Source organism: Phyllostomus hastatus, unplaced genomic scaffold, assembly GCF_019186645.2.
Source record: "Phyllostomus hastatus isolate PE091 unplaced genomic scaffold, TTU_PhHast_1.1 phas_scaffold_182, whole genome shotgun sequence".
NCBI classification, from domain to species: Eukaryota; Metazoa; Chordata; class Mammalia; order Chiroptera; family Phyllostomidae; genus Phyllostomus; species Phyllostomus hastatus.
Genome location: NW_025334013.1, coordinates 31,003,731 through 31,019,258, shown reverse-complemented (window position 1 = coordinate 31,019,258; position 15,528 = coordinate 31,003,731). Strand labels below are relative to the sequence as shown.

The 15,528-nt window shown below is 41.4% G+C and overlaps 2 protein-coding genes across 8 annotated transcripts in view; one reads left to right on the top strand and one right to left on the bottom strand.

The window, feature by feature from the left end:
• Positions 1–3,177: 3,177 nt before the first annotated feature.
• TMEM69 (transmembrane protein 69) lies at positions 3,178–9,095 on the bottom strand. 2 transcript variants are annotated; one of them, XM_045858673.1, is made up of 3 exons: positions 8,992–9,095; positions 6,765–6,904; positions 3,178–4,671 (listed from the first exon to the last, which is right to left on the bottom strand). In XM_045858673.1, exons 2-3 carry the CDS (start codon positions 6,804–6,806, stop codon positions 3,964–3,966), a joined length of 750 nt encoding a protein of 249 aa, XP_045714629.1. In that variant the 5' UTR covers positions 6,807–6,904; positions 8,992–9,095; the 3' UTR covers positions 3,178–3,963. The 2 variants fall into 2 exon arrangements, with proteins under 2 accessions (XP_045714629.1, XP_045714628.1); XM_045858672.1 differs by lacking the exon at positions 8,992–9,095 and adding an exon at positions 8,595–8,696.
• The window catches only part of GPBP1L1 (GC-rich promoter binding protein 1 like 1), a 44,480-nt gene continuing 37,754 nt past the window's right edge, over positions 8,803–15,528 (top strand). Inside the window, exons 1-2 of one of the 6 annotated variants that reach the window (XM_045858670.1) lie at positions 8,803–8,878; positions 9,115–9,176. The gene's annotated coding sequence lies outside the window, so the exon portion shown is untranslated. The other 5 variants (XM_045858668.1, XM_045858669.1, XM_045858667.1 and 2 more) reach the window with 5 other exon arrangements.

Sequence of the window (15,528 nt, the reverse complement as noted above, 5' to 3'; positions counted from 1 at the left end):
TTATATATTGGAGATTAGGACTTCATCACATACTTCAACCCATAACAGGTATGTAAAAAAGTAAACAGGTTACCAGTCTAGACTCGCATCTTTGCACAGCAAGAATCAATACAGTAGGACTTCCGGCAAGATGGAGGAATAGGTGGACGCACCGTACCTCCTCGCACAACCAAGATTAGAACAACAATAAAATACAGTCAGGATAACACCCAGAACTGACAGGGGATTCATCTGAATGGAAGCCGGACAGCCAAGAAGTTGAAGTAGACCTGTACATCCAGACTGGTAGGAGACAACGAGCCGAGCGGGCGCGGGGCTGGCGCGGGTCGGCAGCGCACGGAGGTCGGGGGAAATTTGGCGCGGAATCGGCGCGACAGCCATCGGGGCGCAGGAACGCAGCGGTGGACCCTGAGTACGCAAGCTGCGGCTGCCGGACCCAGTGGGGCAGCGATTGTGGACCAGGGCAGAGCTCGCAGCCCAGGAGCCCGGGGAAAGGTCTGGGCCCAGGAGAATTGAACTGCCGCCATTGATTCCCTCCCGCCCCCGCCCCCCCACCCCCCCACATATAACGTCACAATCTAGCGACGGGGGCGCCCCGCCCCGGTGAACACCTAAGGCTCCGCCCCCCACCTTAACAAGAGCGACCAGACCGAAAAAAAAAAAAAAAAAAGGGAGAGACAGGGAAAGACATAAGACGTGTGCAACAGAGCAGATCAGTCCCCCAGGACTCATCCTTTTGAGCGACCAAGAAATAGCCAATCTATCAGATGCACAGTTCAAAATGCTGGTGATTAGAAAGCTCACGGAATTGGTTGATTTTGGGCGCAATTTAGATGAAAGGATGCAGGTTACCATAAAAGAGATGCAGGAAGATACGCGGAGGAGAGCCAATAGAGAAAGGAAGGAATCTGAGTCTCAAAACAATACAGTGGACCAGAAGGAAGATAGAATCAACCAAGCAGGAAAGCATGATGAAATAAGAATTAAAAAAAATCGAGGAGAGCCTTGGGAACATCCAGGACACCTTTAAACGTTCCAACATTCGAATTATAGGGGTACCAGAAGGGGAGGAGCAACAAGTGGAAAAGTTATTTGAACAAATAATAAAGGAGAACTTCCCCAATCTGGCAAAGGAAACAGTCTTCCAAGAAATCCAAGAAGCTCAGAGAGCCCCAAAGAAGTTGGACCCAAGAAGAAACACACCAAGGCACATCATAATTACATTAGCCAAGGTAAAAACGAAGGAGAGAATCCTAGAAGCAGCAAGAGATAAGGGGACAGTCACCTACAAAGGAGTTCCCATCAGACTGTCAGCTGATTTCTCCAAAGAGACCTTACAGGCAAGAAGGGGCTGGAAAGAAATATTCCAAGTCATGAAAGACAAGGACCTACATCCCAGATTGCTCTATCCAGCAAAACTGTCATTTAGAATGGAAGGGAAGATAAAGTGCTTTTCAGATAAGGTCAAATTAAAGGAGTTCATCATCACTAAGCCCTTATTTTATGAAATGCTAAAGGGACTTATCTAAGAAAAGAAGATAAAGAAAAAGACATGTATAGTAAAAGGACAGCAAACTCACAATTATTAACAATTACACCTAAAGCAAAACCAAAAGAAACTAAGTAAACAACTAGAACAGGAACAGAACCACAGAAATGGAGGGCACATGGAGGGCTAGCAACAGGGGGGGGTGGGAGGAGGGGAGGGGGGAAAGGTATAGAGAATAAGTAGCATAGAATGTAGGTTGAAAATAGATAGGGGGAGGGCAAGAATAGTACGGGAAAGGTAGAAGCTAAAGGACTCATAAGAATTGCACATGGAAGTGAACTAAAGCGGGGGGAACGTGGGTGGGAGAGGGGGTACAGGGTGGAGGGGAGGGAAGGGGGGAAAAGGGACAAATGTAATAGCATAATCAATAAAATCAATTCTTATCAGGAAAAAAAAGGAAAAAAGATTGCTAAAAAAAAGAATCAATACAGTAGAAATCATATGTACATAATCTACTTATGAAATTTAATATTTGAATACTTAAGCAAAGATAACATCAAGGTGATATTATTTCCTTATTTATATTCTTACACTATTCTTTTTCATACACTAGTTAAAATGTTTTTCCTTTTTTATTTTACTAAGAATCTCAAGAGACAAGATTTTCAAGTTAGAATTCTAAGGTAATGCTTTAGCTGTTTTGAAAAAGCTTTCTGTGAGTTAACATGTAAAACCATGCTCAACATCACTAGCCTTTAGAGAAATGCAAATTAAAACCACGATGAAATATCACCTCACACCTGTCAGAATGGCTGTCATTAACAAATCAACAACCAACCAGTGCTGGTGAGGATGTGGAGGAAAAGGAACCCTAGTGCACTGTTGGTGGGAATGCAGACTGGTGCAGCCACTGTGGAAAACAGTATGGAATTTCCTCAAAAAATTAAAAATGGAACTGCCTTATGACCCAGCAATTCCACTACTGGGAATATACCCTAAGAATCCTGAAACACCAATTCAGAAGAACTTATGCACCCCTATATTCATAGCAGCACTATTTATAATAGCTAGGTGTTAGAAACAGCCCAAGTGCCCATCAGTAGATGAGTGGATTAAAAAACTGTGGTACATTTACACAATGGAATACTATGCAGCAGAAAGAATTCCTACCTTTTGCAACAGCACAGATGGAACTGGAGACTATTATGCTAAGTGAAATAAACCAGTCAGCAAAAGACAAATACCATATGACCTCACTTATAACTAGAATCAAATGAAAAAATAGAACCAGAGACATAGAAACATGGAACAGATTGACAGCTATAGGAAGGGAGGAGAGAGGAAGGCAGTAGTAGAAGGAATGGAAAGAGATTAATCAAAGAACATGAATGAATGACTCATGAACATGACAATGGAGAGGGGATTGACTGTGAGAGAGAGGGGTAGGCTGGATAAGGGAAAAAAATAAGGATGACTGTAATAGAATAAACAATTAAAAAAAAAAACCATGTAAAGACAGTTAGCCCCTTTCATTGGAATATCAAGATGGCTTCAGTTTGACTTTTCCTAACTTTTTGCATTAGTGGCTTTATTCTTTAAATAATTTTGACCCACTGGTGTTTTTCTGTTGGTAAGTTGCATCTATACTCTGTCAAATATCCTGATAAAAACTGGAAAATGTATCCATCTTTTTTCTTTAAAAAATTTATTTATTTTTAGAGATCCTGTCTCTAAAAAGATCCCTTCCTAGGGAGGGAGAAAGAGAGAGAAACATCAATGTGTGGTTGCTTCTCCTGTGGCCCCCACTGGGGACCTGGCCCACAACCCAGGCATGTGCCCTGACTGGGAATCGAATCTGCAATGCTTTGGTTTGCAGCCCGCACTCAACCCACTAAGCTATACCAGCTGGGGCTGCATCTATCTTTTTAAACATGACTTGCCCTTGTGACACTACTCCCAAATGACTTGAGAGCCAAAGATCCTTTCAGCTAATATAAGTTATACCAGGTAAAATGAACTTGCAAATGTAGTTACCAGGGGCAACTGAAATGAAAACTCCACCCTGGAACCACATATTATTTTCAGACATTCATGGATTGAAGTTATTCTCTTGAAACAGGAGACTATATTTTTTCAGTGATCATAGGCTCTAGCAAAAGGGATTTTTTTTTCATTTTTTTATTTTACATTTTCAAAATAATTAAAACATTGAAATGTATGAGTGGACAACTATATAATTCATAAGACTGCATGAGAACTGTAACCTAATATGACATGGAAAGGACTTGTTAAGGATTTTCATGCTGTTGATCATATAGGTCCTTTGAAATAAAGATTTCTAGAAATTAAAAAAATGTGAATAAATTATCACTGGTGGGAAATAGTTACACAGTAGTAGAAGAAAAAGGAGATGCAAAACAACTTACAAGGCTTATAACCAACATGCTAACATCATCTACAGGGTAGTTTTATACTTATTCTACTTGACCAAGTCTCTTGGGTCCTTTCTCTGTATAAGTATCTTTAAGTAGTAAAGTGATTACAAATGATAAAAAGGCGACTAAAGTGATTACTATCCTCAGGGCTTTGAACCAGTTAGGATAATGTGGCAAGAGAAAAAGTTCATTGTGTAATGCTATCCCCAAACCTATTATTACTGTGACTATAGCTTCACTGAGCCTTTCAGAAATAAGGAAGGCTAACCACGAAAACACAACAGGAGCTGTACTACCAGCTATATTGAGGAAGTCTAGTTTGGCTGGACTACCTTCTGGCAGAGCAAAACCCCATCTGATCCCTCCCAAGAAAGATAGGAAACTCGCTCCGTAAGCCATCTGAGTAAAAGCTAACATGGGGATGTAAGTCTTTGTCATCAGCATGATCAGTGGTGGTGCAAAGAAGGGGATTAGTCCCGCCAGAGATACATATAATGCTGGCTTTGGGCTGTCAGGCAGATACATGATAGTTTTTGGTGGCCTGGCTGGAAGGACTGGCTGCTTCTTCTTAAAGCTGCATGGAGAAGTATGATAGTATTGTGTCTTGTTCATATGCACTAGAAAGGATGAGAAGGGCAAAGGCCTTAGAAACAAAGGTGAAAAGTTCTGCTGCAGACATGTCTTGAGAGAAAGTATTTCTTTTCTCCTGCTGGCTCCTACTCCGACCATGAAAGGGTACTTCAGCATCTACAGAGAAGATAGAACCAGAAGACAAAAACAGATATTTTTTTAAAAATCACTAATGTCTTAGTTAATTCTAACATAAAACAATATAAAAACAAATTATTGCCCTGGCTGGTGTAACTCAGTGGATTGAGCATGGACTGCGAACCAGAGGGTCGCCAGCTCAATTCCCAGTCAGGGCACATGCCTGGGTTGTGGGCCAGATCTCCAATATGGGGCGTGCAAGAGGCAACCACACATTGATAGTTCTCTCCTCCTCTTTCTCCTTCTCTTCCCCTCTCTCTAAAAATAAATAAATAAAATCTTTTTTAAAAAGGTTTAAAAATTAATTAATTGAAAACAAATTATCTACAGTGGATTGAGCGCGGGCTGCGAACCAAAGTGTCGCAGGTTCGATTCCCAGTCAGGGTACATGTCTGGATTGCGGGCCATGACCCCCAGCAACCGCACATTGATGTCTCTGTCTCTGTCTCTGTCTCTGTCTCTGTCTCTCTCTCTCTCTATATATATATATATCTCCCTCCCTTCCCTCTCTAAAAACAAATAAATAAATAAATGTCTTTAAAAAAGGAAGAAAATAATTATTAAAAAAAAGAAAACAAATTATCTACTTTCTGTTAGCACACTGAACTTTACAGGAAGGTTGGACTACATCGTGATGTTATTGCTGGCTAAGACTATTAAGAGCTATACAAAATGCAAAAGAAACTACTGAATAGAAACTAATGTTTTGGCTTACCGTTAATCTTATCCCATGAGAAAAATATCTCAAAGAACAGGTAAAGACTAGATGTTCATTTTTGATATTCTAAACTGCCTCTCCTATTTATAAATTGCAAAAGCAGTTGCACTGATCACTGGGAATTCTTTTTTAAAAATACTTTTTAGCCCTGGCTGGCGTAGCTCAGTGGATTGAGCGCGGGCTGCGAACCAAAGTGTCGCAGGTTCGATTCTCAGCCAGGGTACGTGCCTGGGTTGCAGGCTATAACCCCCAGCAACCGCACATTGATGTTTCTCTCTCTCTCTCTCTAACTCCCTCCCTTCCTTCACTAAAAATAAATAAAATCTTTTAAAAAATCTTTTAAAAATATTTTTTATTTATTTTTAGAAAGAGGGAAAAAGAAAGAGAAACATCTGATGTGTGAGAGATACATCAATTGGTTGCCTCTCACACACCAAACGGGGGCCTGGCCCACAACCCAGGCATGTACTCTGACTGGGAATCGAACCAGTGACCTCTCAGTTCATTGGCTGGTGCTCAATCCATGGAACCACACCAGCCAGGGCAGGTATTCTATTTATGTAGAGAAAAGCAATCTACCTTCCAATTTAGCTTTATGAACACTTGACACTTTTCATAGCTTCATGTTTTTTTACATGTCTCTGCCTAGAATACTGGCATACTACTTTACTATCTGGGAACTTGTCTTTCCAAATTCAGCTTAAAACTTTGTCCCACCTGGTTTAATCCTCCTACAAGTGCCCTATGTGCACTTCCATTATAATTCTCACAGTGAATTAAAATTGTGTGTACTTGTTTGAGTAGACTTGAGAGCCAAGGGCATATTTTTTCTTTGCTTTTAAAAAAGAGTCCCTAGTGCCTTTCATGTTATATGGCCAAATAACCTTCCCTGCTGATTCTGTGCTTTAGTGAGCAGATTCCAAACTTCAACCAACAGATCAACAGTAACTCAAGAAGTGTTAGATGGAAGGAAAAATGAAACAGTTATTTAAGAATGTTGGTAATTTCTCAAAATGCTAGGAATAATCCCATCTTGGGGCCTCCTTTTTCCTTTTATCTAGATTGTTCTTCCCTGAGCTACTTGCATGGCTCATTCCCTAACTTCTGACCACCCTGTTTATAAAAAGTGTAATCGCAAGTCTGTTGTAGACAATGAGTTTCCTTCCTCTCTGCTTTATAGTTCTCCACAGCACTTACCACTTGACATATTAAATATTTTACTTTTTTGTGTTTTACCCCCATCCCCACCCCTAAATATATGAGGATAGGATTTTTTTGTCCTCTTTTTCACTGCTATTTGCCAGCCAAACCATGCCTGGCAAGTAATGCTCAAATATTTGCTAAATAAACCAACCTTTGAAGATGCTTGAGAAAACTTCTGGATGAAGTGAAGCATACTGGGCCCAAAATGAAGTCTTGCTCAGGAGGATGCCAGGTAGTTCTGATTAATGTGTTTTTACAGCTAAGTGGGCGAGCTGAATCAGAAGCATGTTGCTGTGTACAAAATAAGATGTCACTTAATTTTCTTCAAAAAGTAATGAGAATTTCTTCCATATAAGTTTCCTTTGAGAACAATCATTAACTAATGTTTTCAAAAACTCAGTAACATGTTAACAGATCCTTTCCTTCTCTGAAAAGAGTAATGCACAGCCCTGGCTGGTGTGGCTCAGTGGGTTGAGCTCAGGCCTGCAAACTGAGAAATTGCCAGTTTGATTCCTAGTCAGGGCACATGCCTGGGTTGCAGACCAGGTCCTCTGTTGGGGGTGTGTACCTCCATCATTTCCCAGCTGTGTGGCCCTGGATAAATTGCTTCCTTGAAGTGACAATTTTCTCATCTTTAAACAGAAGGTCATAGCATATCTGTTCTCCCCTCCCCACTTAATTATCTATTTTAGGACTTTACAGCTCAAAATGATGACATAGTAATACAATTCAGCTGTCAACCACACAGTGCAGCTTATGTTTTACATGCATTAACTCATTTAATACAAGAACCGCATCAGGTTGGTGCTGAGAGACTGTATAACCTGTTAAGCTAGAGCACAGAATTTGGAATCAATCTGGCTCAGCCACTTATTAGCTATATGACTTTGGACAAGTTATATAATCTTGCTATGGTGCAGTTCACTTACCTTTAAAAATAAGGATTATATAACTACACAGGGTCGTTGTAAAAACTAAATCAGTTAATACACATAAAGAGCTGAGAACTGTCCCTGACACAGAGAAAGCACTAAAAAAATATCAGCTATTATTTCCTCCTTACACAAGAGGGAATAGTTAAGAAACCTATCTAATATAAGCAACCAGTACATGACTGAAAATGTGAATCCCATTCTTAACCTGGAGAATGAGGTGTCAAAAAAATCCAAAAGCCAGAGTTGCCACTTCACTAACAATTTTAATGGGCTAAGTTCTTGATCACAGATCTGAGAACTCCTGTATACTGGTCAATGTCTTCATTCTATACATAGGAAGCAAATAAGAAGTTAAGTTATGCTGGGCCTCTGAGTGAATCTTAAAATCTACCACACAGCCCTGGTTGGCATAGCTCAGTGGATTGAGCGTGGGCTGTGAACCAAAGCATCCCCAGTCAGCTTACATGCCTGGGTTGCAGGCCACGGTCCCCAGCAATCACACATTGATGTTTCTCTCTCTCTTTCTTCCTCCCTTCCCTCTCTAAAAATAAATAAATGAAATCTTTAAAAAAAAATCTACCACATATACCTCCTGACCCCCAGACACACATTTATTTGCAGGGCCCACGCACACCCTTGCTCAAAATCACCAGTGTATGGGCCTTATGGACCACTCCACTCAAAATCTCAGCGCTCCCTCCGCCTTCAGAACTCCTTGCGCACTGTGATATATGCTTCCCAACTCAGGTCTTAAAGCGAATAAATGATAGCCTAAAACCTGGGGACGGCCAGCTGGTGAGGGAATTAAGGACAGATCCAAGGGCTAATCCGCTCAATTCAGGAGAAAACGCTCAGTGTGTACACTGCTCCAAAAGAAAAAGTTGCAAACTGCAAGCCTCAGCGGCTACATCTGAGAAAGGATGTGGGGTCTGGACACAATGATCCACGGTAAACTTTCCCCAACAATGCCCGCAGCTCTGGCTTACTGCCAACTCTTAGTGCCCCCCTTCTCAACCTGCACCTCTCACAGCTGCCCCACTACTCACTTGCGGGGGTTGCGCGGGAAGACGGAAAGCTGAGGTACCAGAACAACAGGTACTCCCGAAAAGGAACTTCCGGCAAGTAGGATTAGATAGTCCCCAACTTCCTGACAGCCGAAAAAAAATGATTCCGGGTGGGGACTGGATCAGCGCAAAGTGGTTCCCATGTTGGGCTTTCCTTTCCGTCTTGGGTCCATTCTCTTAATTCTAGTGAAACCCGACTTTTGAAGTCTGTAAAGTAGCTGGACGATCTTCGCCTCTCTCTATTCTAGGTTTCCCAGCCAGTTCGGGTAGGTAAAGAGCAACTCCTGAAACAATCTCAGAGTGATGGTAGAAGAAGGTAGGAAAGGTTTAGAGTCTAGGCTAAGTTTGACTTGGCCAATTTGTCACCTCTGAAACTTACCTTTTAGTTTGCATAACAACAGGGTTTCTAGGATCGACGGGACACATCTGCGTATTAGGGTTTTAAATTACTAATACTACTTAAGAAAATAAATTTTAAAAGCTGTCTATTTCCTCTTGGTAGGACCTGGAAACTTGATTAAGAAATAACGAACACAAGAGGCAAGATTTTCACCTCCATGAAAGGTGTGGTGGTAAGAACTTTAGGGGTGATTCAGAAAGATCATTCGTCCCCTTCACTTTAATTTTTATCGGTTATGTGACCCTGGGCAAGTCTGCTCACTTCTCGGGGCCTCCATTTTACAGTCTATCAAAGGGGATCAGCACCAAGCAATTTGAGCGGCCTTCTTAAGAGGACAGCTCAAGGGGCCCACGGGGCCAGTTCCTCCATGCCTCCGCCATCTGGATAGTTTAACTTTCTGGTCACAGGACATCATGTGGTTTAGCTTCCAGTGCAGGAGGGGCTCACAGCAAATTCTGCATAACAGTAATCTCTTGCAGTCGGCATAGGCTTTCACTTTTTATTTCCTTCTTTGTCTGTCATAGCAGCACCGCCCCTTCCCGTCGTGCTATACCCAATGAGACTTTGGGTCGGAGAACGTCTTCTCCGCCAGGAAGTGAAGCCAGAAATCCGCACTGTGCTGAGTCTGGGGCGTGACGCCAGCCGTCTAGCAGAACTACTACTCCCAGCGGGTAGTGCGTTGGGCTCAACCGCGCAGGCCTGTAGAGCTCGGTGGTGTGGTCCGCTGGGGGCTGGAGTCTTAGCGACACGCGCACGTGAAGGAGCAGAAGGTGGGAAAGGGTCGGTAATCGCTTGGTCCTACGAAACCGGTTTGCTAGTACTTGTAGAGGTAATTTGGAGATGGGTACTTGCTCAGAGGTGAGATGTGGGAGGGTAAAGAACGAAGGGGCGGGGAAAACCGGGTACACATACACACCACCCAATCACTGACAGGCTTCCAGGCCCTAGTGTTGGGCTGGGGCATGAGGAGAGTACTAAACTCGGATGGCCGCCGCCTCTAGCCGAGGGGAAAGGGAGCTGGGGGGCGGGGCGAGGAATAACTGCCGTTCTCGCGCCCGAACGTTGGCGGCGCAAGGCGAGGGCAGGGTCAGCAGAACAGGGCGCGTGCGCTTGCGTCCCCAGTGGGCGGTGGGAGTGGGTGGGTGTGTGTGAGGCGGGGTCGAATGGGGGCGGGTTGGTCTGGTCATCGCTCCTCCCCCACCACCCGCTCTTCCCCTCTTGGGTCTTGTGGGCCGGGCAGCCATTTTGGGAAGAGCTTTGTTATGGTTGTGGGCTCTACACCTCTGCGGGATCTGGAAGCTGAGGACGCATCTTCAGACTCCGCATTTGGTCCTTAGCCGTAGCCCGGCTGCTGCCTGGTGAGTAGGAGTTCCAGACCATGGGGTAATAGGAGATCTAGGGTTTTGCGGGTGCGGGACTCCGCCCGGTGCCTAGCCGGCCGGCTGTTAAAACAAGTTAAAGGAGGTTCTCAGCACAGGTGGTTGGGTGTAGGTAGGTCCCGGGAAGGAGAGTGGAGCCCACGGGTCTCGTGGTTCGCACCACGCACCTCCCCCAGCGCGCAGCGCTTTCAGCGCGAGCGTCGCCGTGTCCTCCGCCAGAGTGCTCCTACTTTAACTTTGGTCTGCGGGTCGGGACTCTCACCTGCGGCTCTCTGGCTCCTCTCCAGGCGAAATTCGCCTTGGCGGTTGAGTGACTTGGTTTACGTGGGGGGTCTTTTTTTCTCCTTTTCTTCTTAAGTTAGAGCCAACGGCTTTTTTCCAATGAAGGAAAATCTAAGGAAATATTTGTGTAAGTCAAACGTGGGTTATGTGAAGGGGGAAAATCTTTTAAGCCCCCAGCGTTCTGGTTTTCCTTGGTAGCGAGGCATTTTTCGTTGATTTAGATCGTCTATCCACCACCTACCTCCCCCACCCCCGAAAAAAGGCTGGTAGAATTTGAAGTATAACGAAAAATTTATTTCTGTTGTAAATCCACCTCTCACTCCTCACCCGCCCCCCCGCCGTGAAATTCAAAAGAAAGGCTGAATCTAAAATGGCTGTAGCTTGGGGAAGTGCCCAGAGCTTCGGTAACTTAAATACGTTAAGCCGTCTGAAATTTTTAGTTGTTCCGCTTACGGGGACAACAACTGAATCTTTTGATCTTTTGGTCTTCTTGCAACTGATGTCTTATCTTGAAGAGTCCTTGGTAGGTGAAAAGCAAGGTGAGGCCAAACAACTTTGCTTACTCCATAAGTTTACATAAGAGTGGGTGCGGGGTTTGTTTGTTGTAGTTGCTTATAGTTTTGAAATTATCCTGTAGTGTTAATCAGCCAGTTTTGTGCTCCGAGGTTGGTTTGTCATATTTGTTGAAATACTTGCTCTTAACGTAGGTGTTTATTGCTTGGGAAAAACGGAGTTCATGGGTGATTTATGTTATAGTTTAGTAACAGAACCCCATCCAAAAGTAAAGTGACTGGTAGTCTTCAGTAGACTTAGATTTGTAATTTGGTGGACTGCTGGCTCTTTCTAAAGTCTTTTATGTGTAATACTTGAAAGGGAATCCGTGCTGTTAAGGTTGGGACATTTATTAGAAACGTGTAGACAACTGAAAACAAACTTCAGCTGTGGAGAGCCTGATTTTTTTGCCCTTTTAAACAAGACTGTCTTTTTGTTTGCTTTTTTTTTTTTTAACCATAAAATCCAGAAGTCTAACTAAAAACAAAAAGGCATCGAATGGAAACAAGAAACAGTTAACTTCAGTGTTTGGGAAGGTGCTTAAGTTTCAAGTTGCAATCTGTCTAAAAGATAATAAAATGTGAATGAGAACTTTGCAATTAATAGTAAAATAAACTGTCATCTTCCCTAGGGAATGAGTTTGGGTTTACCTTCCTACATTCTTTCTACACAAAAGTTTGTTTTTGTCAGTTCTTTTAGGACTTTTTTGTTGTTCTTATTTTGGTGGTTTTAACAAGAAAAAAACATTTAAAGTGCTTTATAGAAATTACAAGTCTGTTTTTTTTGCCATCGTTATGTACTGGACATTAATTTAGATGAGACTTTACTGTAGGTTTTTTTGTTGTTTGTTTTCAGGGTACTCAGTGGTTTTATATGTTTATACAAATATTCTTTCAGTTGATTCTGGGTAGTATCTTAGAGCTCTTGAAATTTTGGGGGGAAGTGCTGTGAAGCCTTTTATATTTTGGATGAATTGAAATACGTAGTTCTCTCCATCAGTGGCTATTTAAAAGCTTGGCTGAGGAGGTCACATGCCACCATTTTAATAAGTTTGGAATAGTATCTGGGGTACATTTGTGCTTATAATTCATTTTTAAATGGTCAGGTAAAGATAAAACAATTCTGAATCAGACTTCAGGTTGCATATCTTTTATGATTGAATTGTATACACTTAATAATAGTGGTAACTCTAATGTGCCAGGGAGTGTTGCTCAAAGTATTTTATATTTATTAATTTGTTATTCCTATGAGGTAAATATTGTTTTACCCCCTAATTTTATAGTTGAGGAAAATAAGTCCTAAGACTCATCATCGAGTGGATAATAGAGCCTGTATTCAAAGTTAAACAATCTGTTTCTAAAAGTCATTTGCTTAATTAATCATTATTACTGCTGCCTTGAACCATGAAAATAAGACTATTGAAAATTTGACACACACAGAATTTTAAACTATCCCAACTGGAAATGTAGTTCATGGAAAAAATTAATTTTGGTGTATTTATGGTTTTTCAGCTCAGGGGAAAAAATTGGGTTTGCTTAGGTAAATGACCATTAATCCTATTGTCTGGAATTAATACGTGTTTCTGCTGAACCTAGCTGTCCAAGTCATGTCTAACCCAAACTCTGATTTTTATTTCCCACTGAAGTCTGCCCAAAACAAAACTGACTAGTCAGCCTTGAAATAACAGTTCGGTAAGCAGAGCTAAACTTTTGTCTGGAAGCATAGCTCAACTAAAGAAGTAACATATTGCTATTGTTAAGTAAATTGAATTTGTATAGGTGATTTCAAATACACTAGGCAGATATTTGAAAGGTCCTAATAGTTATTTTCCTTTACTAAAGCAAACAGCCTTTAATTGATCTTTTGGGCAGATTATTTTTCATTTTCTTAGACAAAACTTGTCAATCAGCCTGGCTGGTGTAGCTCAGTGGATTGAGCGCAATGCAGGCTTCGAACCAAAGGGTCACCAGTTCAATTCCTAGTCAGGGCACATGCCTGGGTTACAGGCCAGGTCCTGAATGGGGACGTAAGAGAGGCAAACCACACACTGATGTTTCTTTCCTTCTTCCCTTCTCCTCTCTCTAAAAATAAATAAATAAAATATTTTTTTAAAAACTTGTCAATCATTCTCCTTTTATGAAATGCTAGAGGCTTTATGGTGCCAATTTCTGCATGCTAGGCGCTAGGAATATCTGGGTGACCTTAGAACATTTCTGCCACCAAATAACTTAGTAGTTTAACAAATAAGCACAAAAATATTCACAGGATAACAACATAGAAGGCTGTCTTTTAAGGAGTTGGTTTTTAAGCATACTCATTAAATTTACCTTCCTTTCCTATGATAAAAACTACTTTGCCTTATACTAAGCAGACATCAGGCTAGAGAATCACCAGCATCAACAAAGTGTTAGTAAACTTTCAAACAATAGGTCTGTGTGTGTGGAGTAAGTTTGGTTTTGTATTGTTTTGTTTTTTAAATCAACTTTATATAAGTTTGGCTATACATTTAGATTGCAAACTCCTGTTTCTAATTTTAAGTGTACATTTTATTGTACAAAATATTGTTCTCTGAACTATTGCTATTCTTGGAGTTTATAAATATGTTGAAAAGTTGGTTTGGGTGATCTTTGGTTAGTTAATTAAAAGGTAGTGCTGTTCCACTGTTTCTGCTATGTGTTTATGAAATCATTCGCTCTGCTTTTTCATTAGTTTTACCAGAAAGGGTAGTGAGAACCATTTATTGTGGGCTTTGTAAACTAGAGGCTGTAATGCGGTCTAATATATATTGTCATTCCTTAAAACACTTTAAACATTAACCCTTTTGCAACTGAGTGTACAGAGGTTCTGAAAAGTTAAATAATTTATATAACGTAAAGAGAGATGGGAGTTTCGGCAGTTTTATCAGATTCCAAAGTGCTTTCCATCACATCATGTAGAGAGATAGAGATAGTATGATATGGTAATTAAGGGCACCAACTTCATAGCCTGGGTTTGAATCTCTGCATTGCCACTTACAGCTTTATGACCTTGGGAGAGTTTTAGATGAGGTTTCAGTGCCTGTTTCTTCCCCTGATAAATAGGGACAGTAGTACCTTAAAGGGTTATTGTGGTTAATAAATGAAATGATATTTGTAGTGTTCTTAAAACAATGCCTGAAAATAACAAGCACTTCATAATTGCTAAATTGCCTGAAATTGTTGTTTTGTTTTGTTTTGAGATTTTATTTATTCACTTTCAGAGAGAGGGGAAGGAAGAGACAAAGAGAGGGAGGGAAACATCAATGTGTGGTTTCCTCTTATGTACCCGCAACTGGGGACCTGGCCAACTGGGGACCTGGCCGGCAACCCAGACATGTTCCCTGACTGGGAATTGAACCGTTAACCCTTTGGTTCACAGGCCCACACTCAATCCACCGAGCTATACCAGCCAGGATTGAAATTGTTTTTAATGAACATCCTTTTACCAGTCCAGTGAAATCTAAACAGATCCCTGCACATGGAGTTTTTGTTTTGTTTTTCTTAGATGTTTCTGTTGATTTTTCTAGTGTTTTGGTTTTTGTTGTGTGTGTGTGTGGGGTTTTTTCTTTTTTATCATAATTTAGGTCCCATACACTGTAATTGACCGATGTTCTTTCAAGCCTCTTAGTTTGTGTTTCTTCTCACTTTTTTCCTTACACTTTTTAAAAAGATTTCATAGTTGGATTTCTTGTGTTTTGTTTTTAAGGGAAAGAGAGGGAGAGAAACATTGACATATCTGTCAGTTGCCTCTTGCATGCCCACAAACCAGGCATGGGCCCTGACCAGCAATCAGTGGCTCAACCCACTAAGCCACACCAGCCAGGGTTCCTCTTTGCACTTTGTTAAAGAACCCAGGTCATTTGTCCTGCCGAGTTTCCCACAGACTGGGTTTTCCTGATTTCCTGTAAATTGGTAGTTGGATATAGAGGCTTAGATTGAGATTGATTTTGTGGGGGAGCGATTAGGAGAAGGTAATTCTCCTAACTTCATAGAGGTAACTTCATGAGGTGATTTTACTAGAGGTAACTTAATAGGTGATTCTGTGCGTTTGGGGATTCCCCTGCCCCCGTTCAATATTAAATTTTCAGGTAGTTTGTTTCCTATTCTTTTTCTCTCTCTAGTATGTATTTATTATATTACAAAAATTGAGGTAAGAATGCTGTGTTTACACTGGTTTTGTGTACTGGTTTTGGTTACTAGTGAATCGTTTTCTCATCCTATCTTGTCTGAAATTTTCTCTTCTCAGAAACTGCATTTTTAGCACTACATATATTCACTCATTTAAC

Bases quoted from the DNA above. Each gene is read 5' to 3' on its own strand.
- TMEM69 (XM_045858673.1), bottom strand. From the start codon at position 6,806: ATGCTTCACTTCATCCAGAAGTTTTCTCAAGCATCTTCAAAG. The intron at 4,672-6,764 runs GTTGGTTTATTT...TCTTCTCTGTAG, and splicing joins TTTCTCAAGCATCTTCAAAG to ATGCTGAAGTACCCTTTCAT.